This window comes from Mauremys reevesii, linkage group 3 (genome assembly GCF_016161935.1).
Source record: "Mauremys reevesii isolate NIE-2019 linkage group 3, ASM1616193v1, whole genome shotgun sequence".
NCBI lineage: Eukaryota > Metazoa > Chordata > Testudines > Geoemydidae > Mauremys > Mauremys reevesii.
Window position 1 is genome coordinate 137,019,361 of NC_052625.1, and position 20,875 is coordinate 137,040,235.

At 40.7% G+C, this 20,875-nt stretch overlaps 1 protein-coding gene across 2 annotated transcripts in view; it reads left to right on the top strand.

Annotated features, from left to right (window-relative positions):
- Positions 1-20,875, top strand: part of MMS22L (MMS22 like, DNA repair protein) — a 140,274-nt gene that overhangs the window by 17,816 nt on the left and 101,583 nt on the right. For both annotated transcript variants that reach the window (XM_039530194.1, XM_039530195.1), the window contains exons 5-10: positions 2,530-2,617; positions 2,730-2,907; positions 4,234-4,327; positions 11,524-11,654; positions 13,315-13,428; positions 16,115-16,294. In XM_039530194.1, the coding sequence (XP_039386128.1) occupies positions 2,530-2,617; positions 2,730-2,907; positions 4,234-4,327; positions 11,524-11,654; positions 13,315-13,428; positions 16,115-16,294 (785 nt within the window). The remainder of the gene's footprint in view (positions 1-2,529; positions 2,618-2,729; positions 2,908-4,233; positions 4,328-11,523; positions 11,655-13,314; positions 13,429-16,114; positions 16,295-20,875) is intronic.

A 20,875-nucleotide genomic window follows, 5' to 3' on the forward strand; every position in this document is an offset into this window, starting at 1 on the left:
GCATATGAACCTGCAGGTGCTGCACCTAACAGCCAGGCTGCTGAATGGTTAAATGAGCAGGAGCAGCAATGCTTGGACGATGTCCAACAGGACCTGTTGGGCAATAGACAACTCTCCACCAGAGCAACCTACCTGGCCAAATGGAAGCGGTTCGCCTGCTGGACCTCGGATAAAGGCATTTGGCCTGCACAAGCCTTGATGCAGTTAATCCTAGATTACCTTCCGCATCTCAGACTCCAAGGCCTGTCCCTTTCCTCTATCAAGGTTCACTTGGCAGCTATCTCGGTCTTCCATCTGCCACAGGTTGGTTTTTGCCCAGGACATGACTGCCAGATTCCTCAAGGGCCTTGAGCGCCTCTACCTGCATGTTCCTCTGTGGTACCTGAATCTGGTGCTGTCACGGCACACGGGACCCCCTCATTTTGGCTTCCTGCTCTCTTTTTCTCCTGTCCTGAAAGGTTACATTCCTGGTCGCAGTAACATCTGCCCGCCCGGTCTCAGAGATTAGGGCGCTCATCTCGGAACCAAGGTCCAGCTGAGACCACATCCGGCTTTCCTGCCCAAGATGGTCTCCCAGATTCATACAAGCCAGGACATTTTCTTACCTGTCTTCTTTCCAAAGCCGCATAAATTGGAGGAGGTGCATAGGCTGTATTCCCTAGATGTCAGGAGGGTGTTAGCCTTCTACATTGAAAGGACCAAGACATTCTGCAAGTCGACACAATTGTTCATTTTGGTAGCCGGCAGGATGAAAGGTTGCCCAGTGTCTGCACAAAGAATTTCATCATGGATCACCACCTGCATTCACTTCTGCTATGATCAGGCGACCCTTATTGTGCAACCCCCGGTGATTGTAACTGCCCACTCATAGAATCATAGAACTTAAGATCAGAAGGGACCATTATGACCATCTAGTCTGACCTCCCGCAAAATGCAGGCCACAAAAGCTGACCCACCCACTCCTGAAATAATTCTGTCCCTTGACTCAGCTGTTGAAGTCCCCAAATCCTGATTTAAAGACTTCAAGTAGCAGATAATCCTCCAGCAAGCAACCCCTGCTCCATGCTGCGGAGGAAGGCGAAAAACCTCCAGGGCCACTGCCAATCTACCCTGGAGGAAAATTCCTTCCCGACCCCAAATATGGCGATCAGCTGAACCCCGAGCATGCGGGCAAGACTCTCCAGCCAGACACTACGCGCTTACCCAGCAGGCCAAGGATTACACTGGCTTCAGTAGGGTACTTCAGTACTATAAGCCGCCAGACTGTGAACTCCAAACTCACCTTCACAGACACAGCGTGTGAGTCACCTAGAATGGAATCAACATGAGCAAGCACTTGAAGAAGAGAAAACGGTTACCTACCTTTCATGATTATTGTTCTTCGTGATGTGTTGCTCATTACCTACTCTCCTACCTCTCTGTCAGAATTGCCGGCAAGAAGGAACTGAGAGGGTGTAGGGTCGGTGGCGCCTAATGTACCGACGCACGAGTGCAGCACTCAAAGGGGGCACCACAGCCGACCCTACGAATGCCGCTAAGACAAAATCCTCCAACAACTGTGCATGTGGGGATGCACACACCTGAAATGGAATGGACATGAGTAACACATTTCGAAGAATAACAGTTACGAAAAGGTAGGTAACCATTTTTTGTATTATTTCAGGGGCTTCTTCCATCTATAAAGCCAGCTTGGTTTTGGTGAATCAGTTCAGAAGACGGAAGTGCACTTAGTAACAAGGGCGTTATCTGTGTTTTAAACATTTTATAGAATTCAGAGGTGTCTCCATCAGATCCAGGACTCTTCCCTGATTTTAATGATGAAATTATCTGGTTCTTCTCTGTTATTGGACCAGCTAGTACGTCTCTTTTTTTTTATATGTCAGTCTGGACATTTTAATAACCTGCTGTATATTAGCTCCCAGATCTTCCAAATTTTTGTATATGTTAGTGTAAATTTCCCAGAAATATTTTACTAGTATCATGTGAAGTTCTTGTAAATGTGGTCTCTGCTGTGCTGCCAAAACCTTATCCTCCCTCCCTGTCCCATGCAGCTGAAATGTAGCTTTTAAAAATGCTTTTGGGCTTCAGTGTCCACATAGTGTACCTAGGAATTTGTCTGATGATGGTGTTTTTCCATTCTTCCATCTCTCCTTATTAAAACTAATCCATAACAATGTTTGCTTACATCGTCACAGATTCTAAAGTTGTGCTCTTCTGTTTTTCTACTGTGTCAGGGAAAACAAGTGAAGATAATGTGAAAGATTCCCACTATACTGAACTATGCATAGCATTTTCCCTTTCTTTTACCTTTAACTGGACCGTGTTTTGTGATAGTTTGTGTGGAGGATACTTAGCTGAGAAAAATTGTAATATAACATTTTATTTACACTTGAATTATATTGTTTAAACAGAATTGCTCTTGGAACTTATTGTGAAATATTTTTGATCACTACAGTGTCATTAGTGTTATAAAGATTTCTTTTGAAAGAAATGATTTATGCCTCTAACTTGTTAATTTTCTGTTTTCAGGTCAGGCTGCAAACCTACACTCTGAAGCAGGCAACATCAGACATGAGTGTATTGTATTTCTGCATTATGTGAAGGTGTTCATCTTCAGGTGAGATTACATATGCAATTTCAATATCTTGTTAACTTATTGTGTATATTTAGTTTTGAATAACCATCTGTTATGCATCCTTTAATTATATATTGATGTGCTGTTCATTCAGATACCTGGAATCACACAAAACAGAGGATGACGGGCTACTTCATCCATATGAAGAACTGGAAGTCCAGCTCCCTTCAGTGCTGGTTGAGGAGCTTCATGCCTTGACCTTACATATTGGACATCTGTATGAACTCCCAAATAGTATCCTGGGAGCATTTACCATTCAACATCAGGCAAAGGTTTGGCTTATCTTTTTTAATACATCATACAACAGTCCAGATTTGACTCTTACAAATTATGATGAATAAAAATTAGTTTTATTTAAAAAATGGGAATGCATCTCATGCACTTATTAGTTAAGTGTCATCCCATATTGCTCAAACACAGTTAGTTATTTTTTGACATTGGGTGTATTAGACCTTGCATTTTCTTTGTACAATATTTCCCTTTTAGAATCCTTATTGGCATTACGCAAATAAAATGGAATTATATTTAGAGGTGAATAAATAGGCTTGATCAAACGGCTTGTCATAGTGCTATTATTTGTTTTTCAAAAATTCATTGTGTTTCTCCCTGATGACAATGAGAACTCTTGAATTCCCAACTAGAAGAGGCACTTATAAAGACAAATTCTGAAACTTGTCTAAAACAGGAAAAGAGCATCTTTGTGCAGGAGAAAACTGCAATAACTCTACTTCCCTTTCTAGAACATTTAATAGATTATAGCAGTATACAGTTGTAAGATTTTTCCATTTGGGGTAGGGAATATTTTTTATTTTGTTTAAAAGGGATACCATGATTAGAGCACTATGCAAATCATTACGACGAAGGAAAATAATTATGGTAAGGAATGACATTTAGATTCCTGCCATTCAGTCTGTTTGGGTCAAGAACTGATGAACTGATGTTCTCTGTCTCTAGGGATTGATGCGTTACACTTTGAAAAAAGAACAGGAGTACTTGTGGCACCTTAGAGACTAACAAATTTATTTGAGCATAAGCTTTCGTGGGCTACGTCTGATGAAGTGGGCTGTAGCCCACGGAAGTTTATGCTCAAATAAATTTGTTAGTCTCTAAGGTGCCACAAGTACTCCTGTTCTTTTTTTGCGGATACAGACTAACACGGCTGCTACTCTGAAGCCTGCCATTACACTTTGAGTAGCTCTGAGGTCTCAGAGGTTAAAATGGTTAGCGCTCTTGCCTCTGAATGAAAAAGTTGATCCTTATTATGGTCCATTTACCAGTTTTCTGCTGTCTAATAATGTGTGTGCTAGAAGGGCACGTGGGGAGTTGGTGGTGCTTCACCTGTTCACCTTGAACTAAGATGTTCTGGTTAGTTGGATTGTGGGTTAGATTAAAGGTTTTGTGAACGTGCTCTAAACAGAAGACTAAGTGTGTGAGGAAGAACATTTTCTCTTCACTTTGGAGCGCATTATTTAATGTGATACTTGCCATCAGTGGGACTCCACATGGTCATAGGAGTCTGCCTGTCCTCGTGGTTCTTAGGAGGATCCAGGCTTTGCTTAGGAAATATGAAATTAGAAAAAAAATTTCTTTTATCACAGCTGTTTCCTCCATCGTGGCATTTACTGCATCTCCACTTGGATATCCATTGGCTAGTGCTGGAAATTCTTCATGTCCTAAGCGAGAAGATGCTGCGTAAGTCCATCTGTTTATGGTGCATGTTTGTGCTTTGCATATTTTTAGTGATTTAGTTTTTCTCCCCTCTCCCTTCCTCCTCTCGCGTTATATATGTTTCTGATCTGAAGTTGTCCAAATTATTTTACTTTATTTGGGGATTAGTTTCTGCATTTACTTTATTTTTTTTTCTTTTTAATTGCTCTTAGAGACATTGGCTAAAATCAAGAGTAGTGAGGGCAGGTTATTTCCAAGTTTTCCCACATGCTTTGGCTAGTGCATCTTAATCTGGATGTACAATAAAGTTACTAATCCGGGGTTGATCCTGTCTTAATGAGGACAATTAAATCAAATTGTATTGTGGATTTGTGCTACTGGGATTAGACTGAGCCACCAAATTATTTTCTCTTGAAACTTCAAATGACTCAAGTTTAATTTAAAAAAATACACTCTTTTAATGTTGCTTGCAAAAATCAAAAGGTGATGAACAGCACACAATAATTTGATGTGAACTGGGTAGAAAGGGTATCCAGGCATGGCTGGTACAGATTTGAAGAGAATGGTCAAGACCATAGAGAAACTTGTTCATGTTATGTTGAGTCCATGATTTTAAAAGAGGACACTTCCTCATCAGTTCCAAGCAACATGTCTCTGCTTCATTTATCAGAATTCTTGAGGAGATTTTGTGATTGATTTAACAAAAAAAACAACAAAAAAAAATCCACATTTTTGTTCACAGGCGACCACTGAGGAGGTATTGGGAGAAGAGAGACACCTTGGCCAAAGGAGTGTGTGAAAATATAGGGAAGAAAGGGCAAACCAATATGTGGCGGGGGGGCGGTTTCAGTGGCTTTACAGGGCAAGGAGTAGACTGAAACTATTATGGTAGCAACTAAACTAAAAGGTCAGGGAATGCAGTCGAGGAGACCAGCTTCAAAGCAATTCAGCTTGTTAGAGAAAAATGGTGAAATACAAAGGAGGGCAATATGAGTTGCATAGTGAGGATTATTTATGTGTTGTTCATTTGTATGTTAGCCAAGTCAAGCACAAAAAATAATTCTAGAGTACTATTTCCTTTCCCTTTCTATAAGTGTTGTGTCACATTGCATTGAAATCCACTTCTCAATAATGGAGCTTCTAAATAATGGTCCAAGACTGGTACATATGTGCATTACAAAAATTGTAGTAATCTAGACATTGAGGTATATGAGAGCCAGCTCCTGTTTTAGTAATTCATTTGCTGTTGTGGGGGTGGCGTGAAGGAGGCCAACAAGACTTCCTGTTAAATTTCCCTTCATAATACAGTGTTATGGAAAGGCAGATATATACTTGTCCAAGAACTACAGTAACATTTAACTGCCACGTACAAGTTGGAGTACTAATATATTTGACATTCATATAGAACTTTACATTAACTAATCTTCACAACATCCTATAAGAAAGATATACTAAAACATATAAGGGGCAGATTTTGTAAAATCTTACTCCATGTGGGATCCCATTGACCTTTCAGCTGAAATTCAACTTGACCTAAATAGGACCCCTCATGGAATAAGGTTTTGATCAACATGAGAAAAGGTAGCAGAAATTCGCCCATAGCTAATACATTATATAACTGCACAAAATCTATTGTAGTAGGATGTTGCATAATAAAGAGTTTTCAGCAAAAACAGTTAAAGTGTATGTTCACTTGAATTCAATAAGCTTAACTTTGATATTAGCTGCCCTCAAGCAATGAATTTCTAAACATTTATATCACTTGCTTTTGTTTTTTTTTAATGTCTAAAATTTTTAGACATTGCTGTTACTTGAGACCCAATGCAGCTTCTATTTAAATTAATAACAAAATGCCTCATTATGTCACTAAGCAGTACTCATGCTTGGTCACTTATCCACAGTGTTGTGAGTCCTCCAAAATATTCATCTTTGTTCAGCAGTTTAGTTATGGATTCAGTATCCAAAAAAAAAATCTTGTATTCCTGTGCGAATTGTGCACTACTGCGTGCATGCATAATTAATTATACATGCATATTTTAATTTTTTGCGCAGAAAAAAGCTTCTGCTGAAATGTTGCTGCCATTCTGCCTTTTGCCCACCAGAGGGCACTGTGGTGCAAGAACAGCAGCAGCTCCCTGCCAGCAAGAGACAAGAGAGAGGCTGTAGTGCAGTCTTTGTAGTGCCTGTCAGGCCAGGTCAGGAGACGGGAGCTATGGGTGGGTAGACAGTGTGGGGTGCTGGTGGGGTGTCAGGCAGGGGCTCATAGGGGCTAGTGCAAGAGGACAGACTGGGGCAGAGGCTGAATGGGAGTGGAGACAAAGGACCACCGGGGGAGGGAGGTGCAGGGCCACATGGTGATGGGGAGGGGGTGTAGAGCTACATAGAGACAGAAGGTGGCTGGGTGGGGGCACACAGAGACAAGTGGGGACAGGGGGAGAGGGTACAGGGACACGAACGGGAAGTGGCTGGGTGGGGGCACAGAGCCACATGGGGATGGGGGAGGGATGCAGGGCCACATACGGATGGGGGGAGTGGGTGTCCGAGTGGGGGTGGAGGGACACGTGGACAGGGGGGTGCAGGGACACATGGGGACAGGGGCAGATGTGCCTGACTGAATGGGAGAGGCTAGGGGTCAGCCAGGGTCTGCATGGGAGAAGCTTCCTAACAATCCCTCCCCGTCCCGCAAAAAACCCTGTTCCATACTTTTCCCACCCATACCCAACAGCCCTCCAAGTTCACACCCAGATTTCTTCCCAGCATTTTACTTCCACCTCCCTCAGCTCCTCCGTTATCCCGGACTACCCCCAAGCCTTTGCATTGTTTCTGAGGGGCATGGGAAATACGGTTCTGTATTGTAGTTTAAAAGAATTATTACTCAGAGTCCTGTATTAATATGCCTAGTAAGGAATCTATTTGTCAAAAAAAACATTTTCTGAATCTTTTTTGTTGTTGGTCTTGTTACAGACATGCTTGCTGACAAGTATTTTGAAATAAATGACCCAAAATAATTGAAACTGGTTTGATTATCTTGTGTTATTTTGACCAATAAAATATGCAGAATTTTGCAGAATTTTAAAATATTGTGCACAGAATTTTCAATTTTTTGGCGCAGAATTCCCCCAGGAGTAAAGAATCTTGTGTATACGGGATCCACAAAGTTTTGTAATGAACAGAGAGAGATGATGATGTGTGTGAGGGTTGGGGGTTAAGTGTTTGTCTTTTGAGAACTCTTTTTTCGAACTGTTGTTTTATTTTTTTTATATAACACCAACGGTTTGCAAGGCATGGAAGACAAGGTCCCTTCCCCACAGAGCTTATAATTTAAACAGAGAGAATGCATATAAGCAGAGATAGAGGTATGGGAGATAATGAAAGCACTGGTGAATTAAGCATTTTTCCATGATTTAAAAAAAATAAGTAAATGAGTGGATTTGATGGGGAAAAATTTGAATTTTGGGTTCCTTGAAATTGATGTTGCTATGAATTTTTTTTCCTTCAGGAAGCAATTTCAAGAGCCTTTTTATAATTGAGAGCTGTTAATTGTTGATCAGATTCTGGGTGGAAATCCAGTACACCCTCTGCACATTGGTAGGCTTGTGTTTTAGCATTAAAATTCAATCAATGAGACTGTAGTATATGCATTAACTTTACTGGGCCTTTCAACCTCTATTCCTTGTAGCACTCCTAGGCTCTTGTCTGTTTTTTTTGTTTTTTTGTTTTTTTTTTGTCTCTCTGAAGCAACTTAGGTGAAACCCTGACTCCACAAAAGTCAGTGGGAGTTTTGTCATTAGCTTCAATCTTCAAGAATAAAATATGGGCTCAATTCTGCAAGACTTCTCTTCCACTGATGTCAATGGGAGCTCAGCAGGTGGAGGCCTTGTAAGATAAAGCCTTATGAGGTGTCCAAGGTTATGGCACCCAGTGCACTTTCCTTAGTTATCTGTGTAACTGTCTCCGTATGTTCTACTTGGCATAGTGTCATGCCAGTGTTTTACACAAGCACATTTTAAGGACAGTGTTAGATCTCCCTTCCAATGATGAAATTGTTTGTGGTCAGTTCATGGGCCTGTAAAACATGTAGCGATTTTAGAACCCACATAAGAACAGCCATACTAGGTAAGACGAATGGTCCAGCTAGTCCAATATCCTGTGTTCCGCCAGGGGATTCAAAGGGAATGAACAGAACAGGCAAATCATCGAGTGATCCATCCTCTCTTGTCTACTCTCAGCTTCTGGCAAACAGAAGCTAGGGACAGTCAGAGCATGGGGTTGCATGTTTGACCATCCTGGCTTATAGCTATTGATGGACCTATCATGATCTTAACTAGTTCCTTTTTGAACCCTGTTATAGTTTTGGTCTTCACAGCATCCCTTAGCAACGAGTTCACAGGTTAACTGTGTGTTGTGTGAAGTACAGTAACTCCTCACTGAATGTTGTCCTGGTTAACGTTGTTTTGTTGTTATGTTGCTGATCTATTAGGGAACAAGCTTGTTTAAAGTTGCGCAATGCTCCCTTATAACATCGTTTGGCAGCTGCCTGCTTTGTCCACTGCTTGCAGGATTCTCTGGACGAGCAGCTCCTCCTTGCGGGGATTAGAACCAAAGGGGCTGGTAGCCCCCCATCATCTCCCCTAAATTCCCTGTAGGGTACGTAGCTCAGCAGCTGCCCAGCAGCAGTTCAGCGCTCCTGCCCAGCCCTGCCCTCTGCCTTCGAGCTGCTCCCCAGAGCTTTCTGCTTGCTTGGGGTGCGGGTGGGGGGGAGGGGTGCCTATATCAGGATGTCCCCTGCTCCTGCCCCTCCTCCCCCACTCTCTACCCCCTCTCCACAAAGCAGAGGAGGGGACAGAAGGGGCGGGGAGAGCTTGCTGGAAGCTGTTGCTTCCTATCTGAACTGGCTCATCTGCTTAAAAGGCAATGTACTTGAAGTGGGGTTAGCAAACTTAAAAGGGCAATGCACATCTCTCTCTCACTCATGCATGCACCCCCCCAGCACTTTCGAAAGTCAGCCTGTGCAGTTGTGCATGTGCTGTCAGGAGGAGGGAGTAGTGCGCTCCAGCTGGATAGCGTGGGCTCATCATCATGTTCAGTTTTTTCAGGGAAGTGTTTGCAGCTACTGCCCAGCATCTATTGTTTTTCCTTCCTCCATGCTGCCTTGTAGAGTGTTAGACTACATTAACAGCCCTTGAGGGCTCAGCCGAGTGCTAGTTCATCATTTAGCAGCAAGGCATTCCCTGGGAAATATTCCACCCTCTTACTCCACCACCTCAACCAAGCTTCACAATCATTCATTGCTGTGTACAATATTAAACTGTTTATTTAAAATTGTTTAAAACTTATACTGTATATGTATATAATGTCTTTTGTCTGGCGAAAAAAAATTCCCTGGAACCTAACTCTCCCTATTTACATTCATTCGTATGGGGAAATTGGATTCGCTTAACATCGTTTTGCATAAAGTCACATTTTCAGGAACATAACTACAGCATTAAGCGAGGAGTTACTGCACTTCCTTTTGTGTGTTTTAAACCTGCTCTCTATTAATTTCACTGGGTGACCCCTAGTTCTTGTGTTATGTGACTGAGTAAATAACATTTCCTTATTCATTTTCTCCACACCAGTCAAGACATCTGTCATATCCCTTCTTAGTTGTCTCTTTTCCAAACTGAAAAGGCCCAGTCTTTTTAACCTCTCCTCTTATGGAAGCTGTTCCATACACCTAATAACTTTTGATGCCCATCTCTGTACCTTTTCCAATTCTAATATATCTTTTTTGAGATGAGGCGACCACATCTTCACGCAGTATTCAAGATGTTGGCGAACCATGGATTTATATAGAGGTAATATGATGTTTTCTGTCATATTATCTATCCCCTTCTTAATGATTCACAACATTCTGTTAACTTTTTTGATTGCTGATGCACATTGAGCGGATGTTTTCAGAGCACTATTCACAATGACTCCAAGATCTTTCTTGAGTCCTAACAGCTACTTTAGACTCCATCATTTTGTACGTATAGTTGGGATTATGTTTTCCAATATGCATTACTTTGCATTTATCAACATTGAATTTCATCTGCCATTTTGTTGCCCACTCACTCAGTTGTGAGAGATCCTTTTGTAGCTCTTTGCAGTCTGCCTGGGACTTAACTATCTTGATTGGTTTTGTATCATCTGCAAATTTTGCTACCTCACTGTTTGTTTTCCCAGTTCATTTATGGATATGTTGAACAATAGTAGTCCCAGTACAGACCCCTGGAGGACACCATTATTTACCTCTCTCTCTTTTGTGAAAACTGGCCATTTATGCCTACGTTTCCTATCTTTTAACTTATTACTGATCCATTAGAAGACCTGCCCTCTTATCCCATGAAGCTTACTTTGCTTAAGAGCCTTTGGTGAGGGACTTTGTCAAAGGCTTTCTGAAAGTCTAAGTACACTGTATTGATTGGATCACATGTTTGTTGACCCCCTCAAAGAATTCTCATAGATAGGTGAGGCATGATTTCCCTTCACAAAAACCATCTTGACTTTCCCAGCAAATCATGTTCATCTGTATGTCTGATAATTGTGTTCTTTACTCTTGTTTCAACCAGTTTACCTGGTACAAAAGTTAGCCTTACTGACCTGTAATTGCCGGGATAGCCTCTGGAGACTTTTAAAAAAATTGGCGTCACATTAGTTATCCTCCAGTCGTCTGGTATAGAAGATGATTTAAGCAATAGGTTACATACCACAGTTAGTTCCTCAATTTCATATTTGAGTAACTTCAGAACTCTTGGGTGAATGCCATCTGGTCCTGGAGAGTTATTACTGTACAATTTATCAATTTGTTCCTAAATCTTCTGTAATGACATCTCAATCTGGGATGGTTCTTCAGATTTGTCACACAGAGGCATTTGTTACTGAGAAGATTTTGCAAATGAAGAAACCTTTACTGCAATGTAGTGACTGCAGGGATTGTGCCAGCAAAGTAATTATATAATGCCAACCATCCTATTGTCAACCCGAATAATATCAAACTTTTATGAAATGGAGAAGACGACAGGGATTAATTTGGAATGGGAAAACTTTCCTCAAATAATTCTTCTGCTTGTAAACAAAAATGATATTCCTCTCAGAATTGCTTGTTGACCCAAATACAGTGAATAGAAATTGTTGTCTTTGTGTCCATAGTATCAAGCCCAAGTATTAAGGAGATCTGATCTTTTGTTGTGTTTTAGGACAAATTGTGTATGCTCACCAATTCATGAATCTAACAGGAGAAAATTTAACCAATATCAGTTTATTTGAAGCACACTGTGGAAACCTCTTCTGTGATTTGATAAACTTGTCAATCAACAAATATACAAAGGTATTATTATTTTATTTCTTTTATGCAGAAAGCCTCTGAAAGCCGCAATCATAATCAGGGCTGCTTTGTGCTAGGTGCTGTACAGATGCATAGGAAAACATAGTCCCCTGTTATTGGTGTTTTTAAAATTTTGCCTTGGGTTTAATATTCCCAATTTTTAAAGAGTGTTATTTATTAGAAACTCATATTGTGTTGTATTTATTCATGACCATCTGGCAATTGAATGGGAGAGTAATTTTGAAATGCACTGTGTACAGAATTGAAGTGTGCTGGGTTTCATGCCAAATATGAGCTGTAGATGCAGAAAATATCTTTCTAAACTCTCTCAAAAGGAACAAAAAGAGAGTGACTACAACCTTGGCAGTAAGCTAACTGGGCACTCACTTACAATGTCATATTACAGTTTATATTTACACCACTCCTATTTCAACAACTTGAGCTTTCTGTTACAGCTTCTTTACGTTTGTCAAAGGAAACTTTGGGTAGACAGACAAACGCTAGCTGTGTTCAAGCTAGGATGCTAAAAATAGCAGTATAGCCAAGGGAGCAGGAGCAGGAACTCGCACTTGCTACCTGAGTACAAAGTGGCCCAGACCTTTTGGGTGTGTACTTACGCAGCTAGCTCATGTTATCCTTGGCTACACTGCTATTTTTATCGCACTAGTTAATCAGAGCTAGTGCTTTTCTGTGTACCCGAGCAGCATGTGCCAAGCTGCAGTGTAATGTACCCTTTTTGTGTAACCTCTTTTTTATTTTTTTAAACATTGGTGCGCTGACTTTTCTTCACAGCCTCCTATCATTAGCAGATCTAAACTAGGAAGTCTAATTGTGCTATATACCAGCCAGTAGAGTAATCTCACATTCTTCTTTGATATGTTGTCACTGTGGATTCTGCTCTAGGCACACACACACATCGCTGTTTCTCTATTCAGAGTGTGAGAAACTTGAAAGGTGACTCACCACAAGACTGCTTTACATATTAAACATCAGTCGGAAGAGAATTTCTCTAAACAAAAAGTAATGATCAGATAATACACATGACTCAAAATGTGCTCTTTGGAGCATGTTAAAATAATGTCTTATTGCAGGACTACCACAATACTGGTATGTGAAATATTGTAGGGACATTGAGGCATTTTAACATACTCCCATGAATAAAAACTCACGTGAACAAATTCTATTCTGTTAGCATTACACATAACCATTAAGAAATGTGCATGTTAAAAATTAATAAATATTAAATCATTTGGAAGCTTTTTCTTCTCTTTCCCAGGAACATCAAGTGAATCTAATCAATCATTTTCTCTCTCTTTCACAAGTAGACAATGAATTGGTATTTAGTGCTATTTCTTTTCATTAGTACTTAGAACATCCCTTTCACTTATAAAATATTTTTTGAAAAATCTTTTGAAAGTGGTTCAGTAAAGGCTTAACAGTAATGCTACTTCTACTGTACATTGGTAGATAATGGTTCCTTTGCTGTGTGCATGATTTATTTTAGATGTTATTGGAATAGTGCATTGTGCTTCACAAGAATCCTCTGTAATTGTGTATAAATTCTAAATTGTTGCAACAAAGAATGGAAATATTAGTATGTAAAATGCAACTTCAAATACCCTGCTACTCTGTGAGTGAATGGACTTCATATTTTCTTCACCAGGTTAGACCGTCGGAGGCTCTAACTAGTCACCACTACCCCTGTAGTTGCATTAAGGAATTATGGGTTCTGCTTATTCATCTACTGGACCACAGAAATAAAGGGTCTCATACAGAGGTAAGTGGGAAAATTGCTGCATGCACAGCATGAGGAAAATATAGTAAAGTGTTTATATCCAAAACATTCAAATAGTGATTGGTCAGTTACCAAATTAAGCACCAGATTGTGCCATGAATGCACTAGTTCACATCCAGCGTGATGCAGAGTTGCCCCATCAGGAGCTTTAGGAGAGATTATGCTCCTTGAATACAAGAGACAAATGTGCCAGCTATTCCACCTTAGCCCCCACACTTGAGAGTTTGTTGTGTCCTGGTTCGAGCTTTGTCACAGGTAGTTTTCTTGTGGCCCAGGGCACTGATAGGGAACAGTCCCTGTTTTCAGAAAAGCAAGGCAATTGAGGCTGTTACTCTGTATTGAGGTGGGAGAGGGACCACAAGAGAAGGGAAGTATTCCTTGCTTAATTGTAACCCCCTCCCCCCCCCCCCCCCCGACACACACACACACCCATTAGGCAGTTTTGCATGGCAAGGCCCAGGTACAATCTTTCCCTGAATATTTATTAAAAGACACTAGAAAAAATCTTTTGAAAGCTGCCAATCTTCATAAAATCCAAAGCGCTGTTCTTTCAAATGGGTTTTGCACTGCAATAATGTGTATTTAGTCTGAATATCATCAAATAGCTTCATGGTAGAGTATTCAGACTTTTTAATGTGAGCATACATAAAAAAGTCTCTTTGGTGAAAATTTTGTTATTGTTAATTATTTATGCTACAGTAGCATCTACAAATCAATCAGGATCAGGGTGCCATTATGCTAGGTGCTGTACAAATGCTGAGCATAACAAAGCCTATGCCCTGAAGATCTTATAATCTAATTAGACAAGACAGACAAAAGATGGTTGAACAGAGGAGTGTTATTCCTATTTTTAGAAATGGCACATGTGCATGATTTGGGTAAAGGAATGAAGAATATTCTTAACATTTGAGGTTGACACCAAGCTGGCAGGGTTTGCAAACACTTTAGAGTACAGAATTAGAATTCAAAATGACCTTGACAAATAGGTATGAATTCAGCAAGCTGTAATTCAGTAAAGACAAGTAAAAAGTACTTCTCTTAGAAAGGAAAAATCAAATGCACAACTACAAAATAGAGAATTACTGACCAGCTGGGGGTTATAGTGGATCACAAATTGAGTATGAGTGGTCAATGTGTTGCAGTTGCGAAAAAAGCTAATCTCATTCTGGGGTATATTAAAAGGAGTGTTTGTATGTAAGACAAGAGAGGTAATTGTCCCACTTTACTCAACACTGGTGAGGCCTCAGCTGCAATACTGTGCCCAGTTGTGAGTGCCCCACTTTAGAAAAGATGTGTACAAATTGGAGAGTGTCCAGAGGAGAGCAACAAAAATGATAAAAGGTTTAGAAAACCTGACCTACCTGTATAAGGAAAGGTTTAAAAAAAAAAAAAAGCCTAGGCACGTTTTAGTTTTGAGAAAAGAAGACGGGGGGACCTGATAAGTCTTCAAATAATAAAGAGGACAATGATCAATTATTCTCCATGTCCACTAAAGGTAGGACACGAAGTAATGGGCTTAATCTGCAGCAAGGGAGATTTAGGTCAGATAGTAGGAAAAGTTTCTGACTATAAGGGCAGTAAAGCTCTGGAATAGGCTTCCAAGGAAAGTTGTTGAATCTCTATCACTAGAGGTTTTAAGAATGGGTTAGACAAACACCTGTCAGGGATGGTCTAAGTTTACTTGCTATGGCCTCAGCTCAGTGGGCTGGTCTTGATGACTTCTTGAGGTCCCTGCCAGCCCTATAGTTCTACGATTCTATGATTAAGTGTCTTGCCCCAGATCACAAAGGAAGTCTGTGATGGAACAAGTAATTGAATGTGAGACTGCCACTTCTCAGGCTAATGTGCTAACCACTGGACAATCCTTATTTCCCGTTGTGCTGGGCTGTGGCAGAGCTGGAGACTGTAAAAAGATCTCCTGAGTCCCCATCCAGTGCCTTTAACACAAGATCATAATAAATATAAAAAGGTCAGGCTAGCTCCTTTAATTAAAATAAATAAATGTGTAGGCCTTGTTCTCTCTTACTGGATCTCTCCCTAGCTAATATTATTTCATATAATTATTTATCTTCTATATGGAGTGCAGGTAAACTGTTACCCATTTTGATAACTAGGTTGTGTCTAAAGTTCCTGTTCCATTTGATATATTTTGTATATTCTGAGACTTTTTTTTTAAGAATATTTTCATAAACTGTTTTTCACTCTGATGGTTTAAATAGTTCAGTTTTTCTTTTATTAGATAGGTCAACTACAGTGCACACCAGTGCAAGATGATTCTGTTTTCTTCATTCTTTTGAGGATGATAGAATACACCATCTTCTAGACCCCTGCAGTATGTGCTTTGAGCTAGCCTGTAAAAATTCTAGGGATGTGTTCTCTCATGATGACCAATGGACATCCTGTCACTGCCTTTGTTTTCCATTTGCCTTCTGAAGAATAAAATCCTAAAATGGCTCTAGGCTTTCCCTGGCACCACTTAACTTGGTTATTCAGTATTTTTTTAATGACTATCAGCTTGTTTTTTTCCTTTAATACCAAAAGGACAATCTTAATAAGTAAACAGGATAGTATTGAGAGGAATCCCTTTAACATAGACTTAGGTTATTAGTTAATGTATTGTACAAAGTCATTTAACGCAGCCCTGGTTGGCTTTCTCTGTTCTCTGCAGTCATTTTGGAGCTGGGTGAATAAACTCCTAAAGAAGGTCTTTGAAAGACCCAGTACTGCAGAAGGGATGTCTGTTTTTGAGCCAGTGCAGTGCAAAGATCCATTAAGTTTTAGCTGGTGGATTATTACTCATCTGGCATCACTTTACCAGTTTGACCGTAATGGAAATGTAGAGGAAAAGGTAGGTTTGTATTTTCTAATATTTTAATATTTTATTTAGACCTGTAATCTCATGCATGTATTTGGTGGTGCATTAGTAATGTTACAGTAATTTTTGATGTCTACATTACAAAAAGAACAGGAGTACTTGTGGCACCTTAGAGACTAACAAATTTATTTCAGCATGAGTTTTCGTGAGCTACAGCTCACTTCTTCGGATGCATAGAATGGAACACACAGGCATGAGATATTTATATATACAGAGAACATGAAAAGGTGGAAGTATTTCATGTTCTCTGTATGTATAAATATCTCATGTCTGCGTGTTCCATTCTATGCATCCGAAGAAGTGAGCTGTAGCTCACGAAAGCTCATGCTGAAATAAATTTTAGTCTCTAAGATGCCACAAGTACTCCTGTTCTTTTTGCGCATACAGACTAACACGGCTGCTGCTCTGAAACCTACATTACAAAGGTCCTTTAAAGGTTCATGATTTTAAGGTGTACTGTTTACAGTCTATTCCATGAGCCCTGAGCATATGGATCTAAAAAACATAGATTCGGTCAGTAACCCAAGTAAGGGGACTAGAAAGTCCTGCTAGTTAGCAGTTCATGTACCTATTGCTGTAGCATATGTTTTAAGACTGTCTGCCTTCAGCATGACTGCTTCATTCAGTTCACTGCTTCAGTAACTGAACATATTAGAATGATTATCTGCATTGGAGGCTAGCATCATGTAGGTTTTCTATTCTTTAAATGAGGTGTAAAGCTGAAGCATTGACTGCACTCAGTCGTTAATGCCTCTTGTCATAAGAGTTAAGGGTGTTAATGTTGGTGCTCTCACTGAATTCCAGTCTGGCTAATTACATTCTGCCTATGTAATTTCCCTTGCAGTTTAAATGGCATTAATATTTTTCTTAATTTCCTGTTCTAAACTGTTATGTAGTGTTGCTGTGTACTATTAAATAAACTGCATATTATTAAGATTGCTTGACACTTCCCATTAGAAGATCCTGTTTTCAATTATGTATGACTTTTTGCCAAACTTTACCCATTTGGGCTGAAGTTTCCCGTCCCAAATATCTCCCTAGACCCCTGCCCTGACTCCAGCACCCCCCACACATACCCAACTTCCCCACACTCCATGCCCTGACTCTTGCACCCCCCACATCCCCACTCCCACCTGAGCACCAAACGGAAGCTCCTGCACACACAAACCCACATTCCCACCTGCACCCTTCACACCAAATGGGAGCTGCCCAGGTAAGCACTCCACACCCAAGCCTCCTGCCCCAACCTTGAGCCCCCTCCCTCATTCTAGCTCCTGGCCAGACCCTGCACCCCAACCCCCAGCCTGCTCCTTCACCCCCAGCCCTCCCCCAGCTCAGTGCACTCCCACCCTCAGCTCAGTGGAGAGAGAGAGAGAGAGAGGAAGAGAATGGGCTAAAACCAGGGTACCCACTCTATGTGGGCAGGGCCAGGACTCCAGACCGGCAGCGGGCTGAGCAGGACGGGGACCCTGGTTGGCAGGAGCCGGCAGATGGAACCTCATACCGGCAGCGGGCTGAGCCCCCTATTGCCGGCCTGGGGTCCCGGCGTGGAGTCCGCTGCCGGTCTCGGGTTCTGGCTGCTGGCCCCTTGCCAGCCGGGGTCCCGGCCGCAGGCCCCGCTCAGCCTGCTGCTAGGTGAATGCAGCAAGCTAAGTGGGCCGGCGGCATAAGATCAGCATTTTAATTTAATTTTAAATTATGCTTCTTAAACATTTTTAAAACCTTGTTTACGTTACATACAACAATAGTTTTTAATTATATAATATATAGACTTAGAGAGAGAGAGAGAGACCTTCTAAAAAATGTTAAAATGTATTACTGGCACGTGAAACCTTAAATTGAAGTGAATAAATGAAGACTTGGCACACCACTTCTGAAAGGCTGCCGACCCCTGATCTACATGTATGAAATGACTATGTTATACGAGCTAAAGAAAAAAAGAACTGTGTCTGAACCCTATTTAGAATTTTAAAAGCTTTCATATTAACCTCAAGGCCAAAGCAGTCCATATTAAAAAACTGAAACGCTTCCACAGATGACACAGGACTAGAGGCAATTTCCGCTAAGGACCATATGAATAACCATCATTATTATAGATCACCCTCCCACCTTTGATCACAGTTTAATAAGAGAAAGAACACGTATAAAAGAGTCCTCTATCACAGCTAACTGTTAACCAACAAAAGTAAGCTAAATTCATTCCTGGTATAACTCCACTGACTTCAACAAGCTTACATCAGTGATTACTTTAGCCCAGTGGTCCCCAACCTTTTTCGTCTGGCGGGCATCAGACGACAAGCCACAGAGGACCGTGGCGGCGGACAAGCATCCACCGAAATTCCACCGACAAGCGGCAACGTCAATAGGCATCGCCGCCGAAATGCCACCAAGTAGCGTCATCCAGAGGCGTCGCTGCCGAAAATCAGCGGCATTTCGGCGGCGATGCCTCCAGATGACGCTGCTTGTCGGCAGCATTTCGACGGATGCTTGTCCGCCGGGCAGTACGTGGGCACACTTAGACGCCCCAGCGGGCGCCATGGCACCCACAGGCACCGCACTGGGGACCCCTGCTTCAGCCCCTTATTTTCAAGGAAGATTCCAGGCTGTAATTCAAAAAGAGAGAAAATTAGCACTCTCAGCTACCACTCTGAAACTGAGCTCCTGTGGTTTGTGACAAAATGTTGTAACTACTTACAGAATTTTATAAGCATACACAGAACTCTGTAAGGTAACTAAAAGGCAAGATCTGTGGAGAAGACTACAGCCAAACTCAGAAAAATATGATGCACAAGATAATAGTTCCAACACACAGAAACTTGCAAATACCAAGATGGAAGTATGTAGGACAGTCTTATGATTAGGGTATTGGACAGGACTTAGAAAAGATGGTGTCATAACGTGGCTCTGCCACAGACTTCCTCTTTGACCTTTCTCTCTCTCTCTCTGCCTCAGTTCCCTAGCTATAAAATAAAGATAATAATACTTCCTTTCTCCTATCTTTTGTCTTGTCTATTTAGATTGTAATTTGTTTGGGGGCATGGACTGTCTCTTATTACTTCTATCTGTGGTGCCAAGCCCAAAAAGAGGGACAGATAGTCCAGCACTTAGCACTAACATGGGATACAGGAGACCAGGATTCAATTCTCTACTCCACCAGTGTCGGTGTGCCTCAGCTCCCCATCTATTCAATGGGAACAATTGCACTTCCCTAACTCATAGTGGGCCATTGTGAGGATGAACATATTAAAGATTGTGAGGGCTGAGACATTAAAGTAATGGGGGCCATATAAGTACCTAGACAGATAGAACAGGGCATCAGTCTTCAATGAGGCCTATCAGCATTAAAGTTGGAGACACATTTTTGACCAAAAAAAATTTTTTTTGTTGGAAAAACCAATTCACCTAAACCAAAATCATTTGCAGAAAAGAGGCAGTTTTGACAAACTTCCCATTTTGAAACCTTTTTAAAAAAACGTTTCAGATTGTCAAAACATCCTGTTTTGACATTTTCAAAATGAAAAAGTTCTCATTTTCAATTCCAAATGACTTTGGTTTGAAATTTAATGTATAGTAAAATAAATAAATAAAAAGACAAAATATAAACAAATTTTTTACAAATTATTGAAATGAAATGTTTCAATTGACCTGAACCAAATTATTTTTCAGATTGTTGGTTTGCAAAAATTTGAAAATTTGAATTTTTGTCCCAATTATTGGTAGGAAATTTTTTGGAAATCTCAAAAAAACAAAAAACAAAAAAACCTTTTGGGACAAGAACAATGTTTCCTGGCCAGCTCTACTGGACACTACCAAAATGCTAATAATAAACAACAACAAAGGAAGGCTCCACGTAGGATTTAAGGACAATTTTGAAGGAGACAAAAGGTATGGGTGCTTGGGAAAGTGGAGGTTGTCCAAAGTGTAGGATCAGTCAATCGGTGCAGTTAGGACGAAGGAGAGATGGGAAGGGTGATACGATCAGAGTACCCTCATGTTGAAGACATTTTGGCAGACAAGGAAAATTAGGTATATTTTCTTGGGCTTCTTCCAGCCTTGTTATTAACAAGTATCACAGTCAAAGTGAGGCAGTGAGATGAACTAAGATCATCTTTCTCTCTAAATATCTTTCCCAGTTTACAAACCCAAAGCATGTATTCCTTCCCTTTGGCCAAAGATTAGACACAGCACCCTTTAAGATCTAGAAACGATCACCATTATTTCAGGAGCTGGTCTGTGGGAGAGAGCACAGGGGTTATTCAATAGTAAATCAAGACAATTCAACTCATGAAGCAAAGGTTTGAGTTCAGGATGTGAGTACTTGATTTTTGCATAGTGGTTTAAGAAGACCTCAATGCATCTGTCCTCAAAAGCAGACTGAATATTTTAGAATTTTCTAGGAGTATTATAATTTTGTCTGAACCTTTCATTACTTTAATGATAATTTAATAAGTAAGAAAGATTTACATTCATCTCAGGCATTACATGTACGACACAGGCACACAGAATATACTACACCCACAAAAACTACTATAAAAGAATATTAAGGTTGCAAAG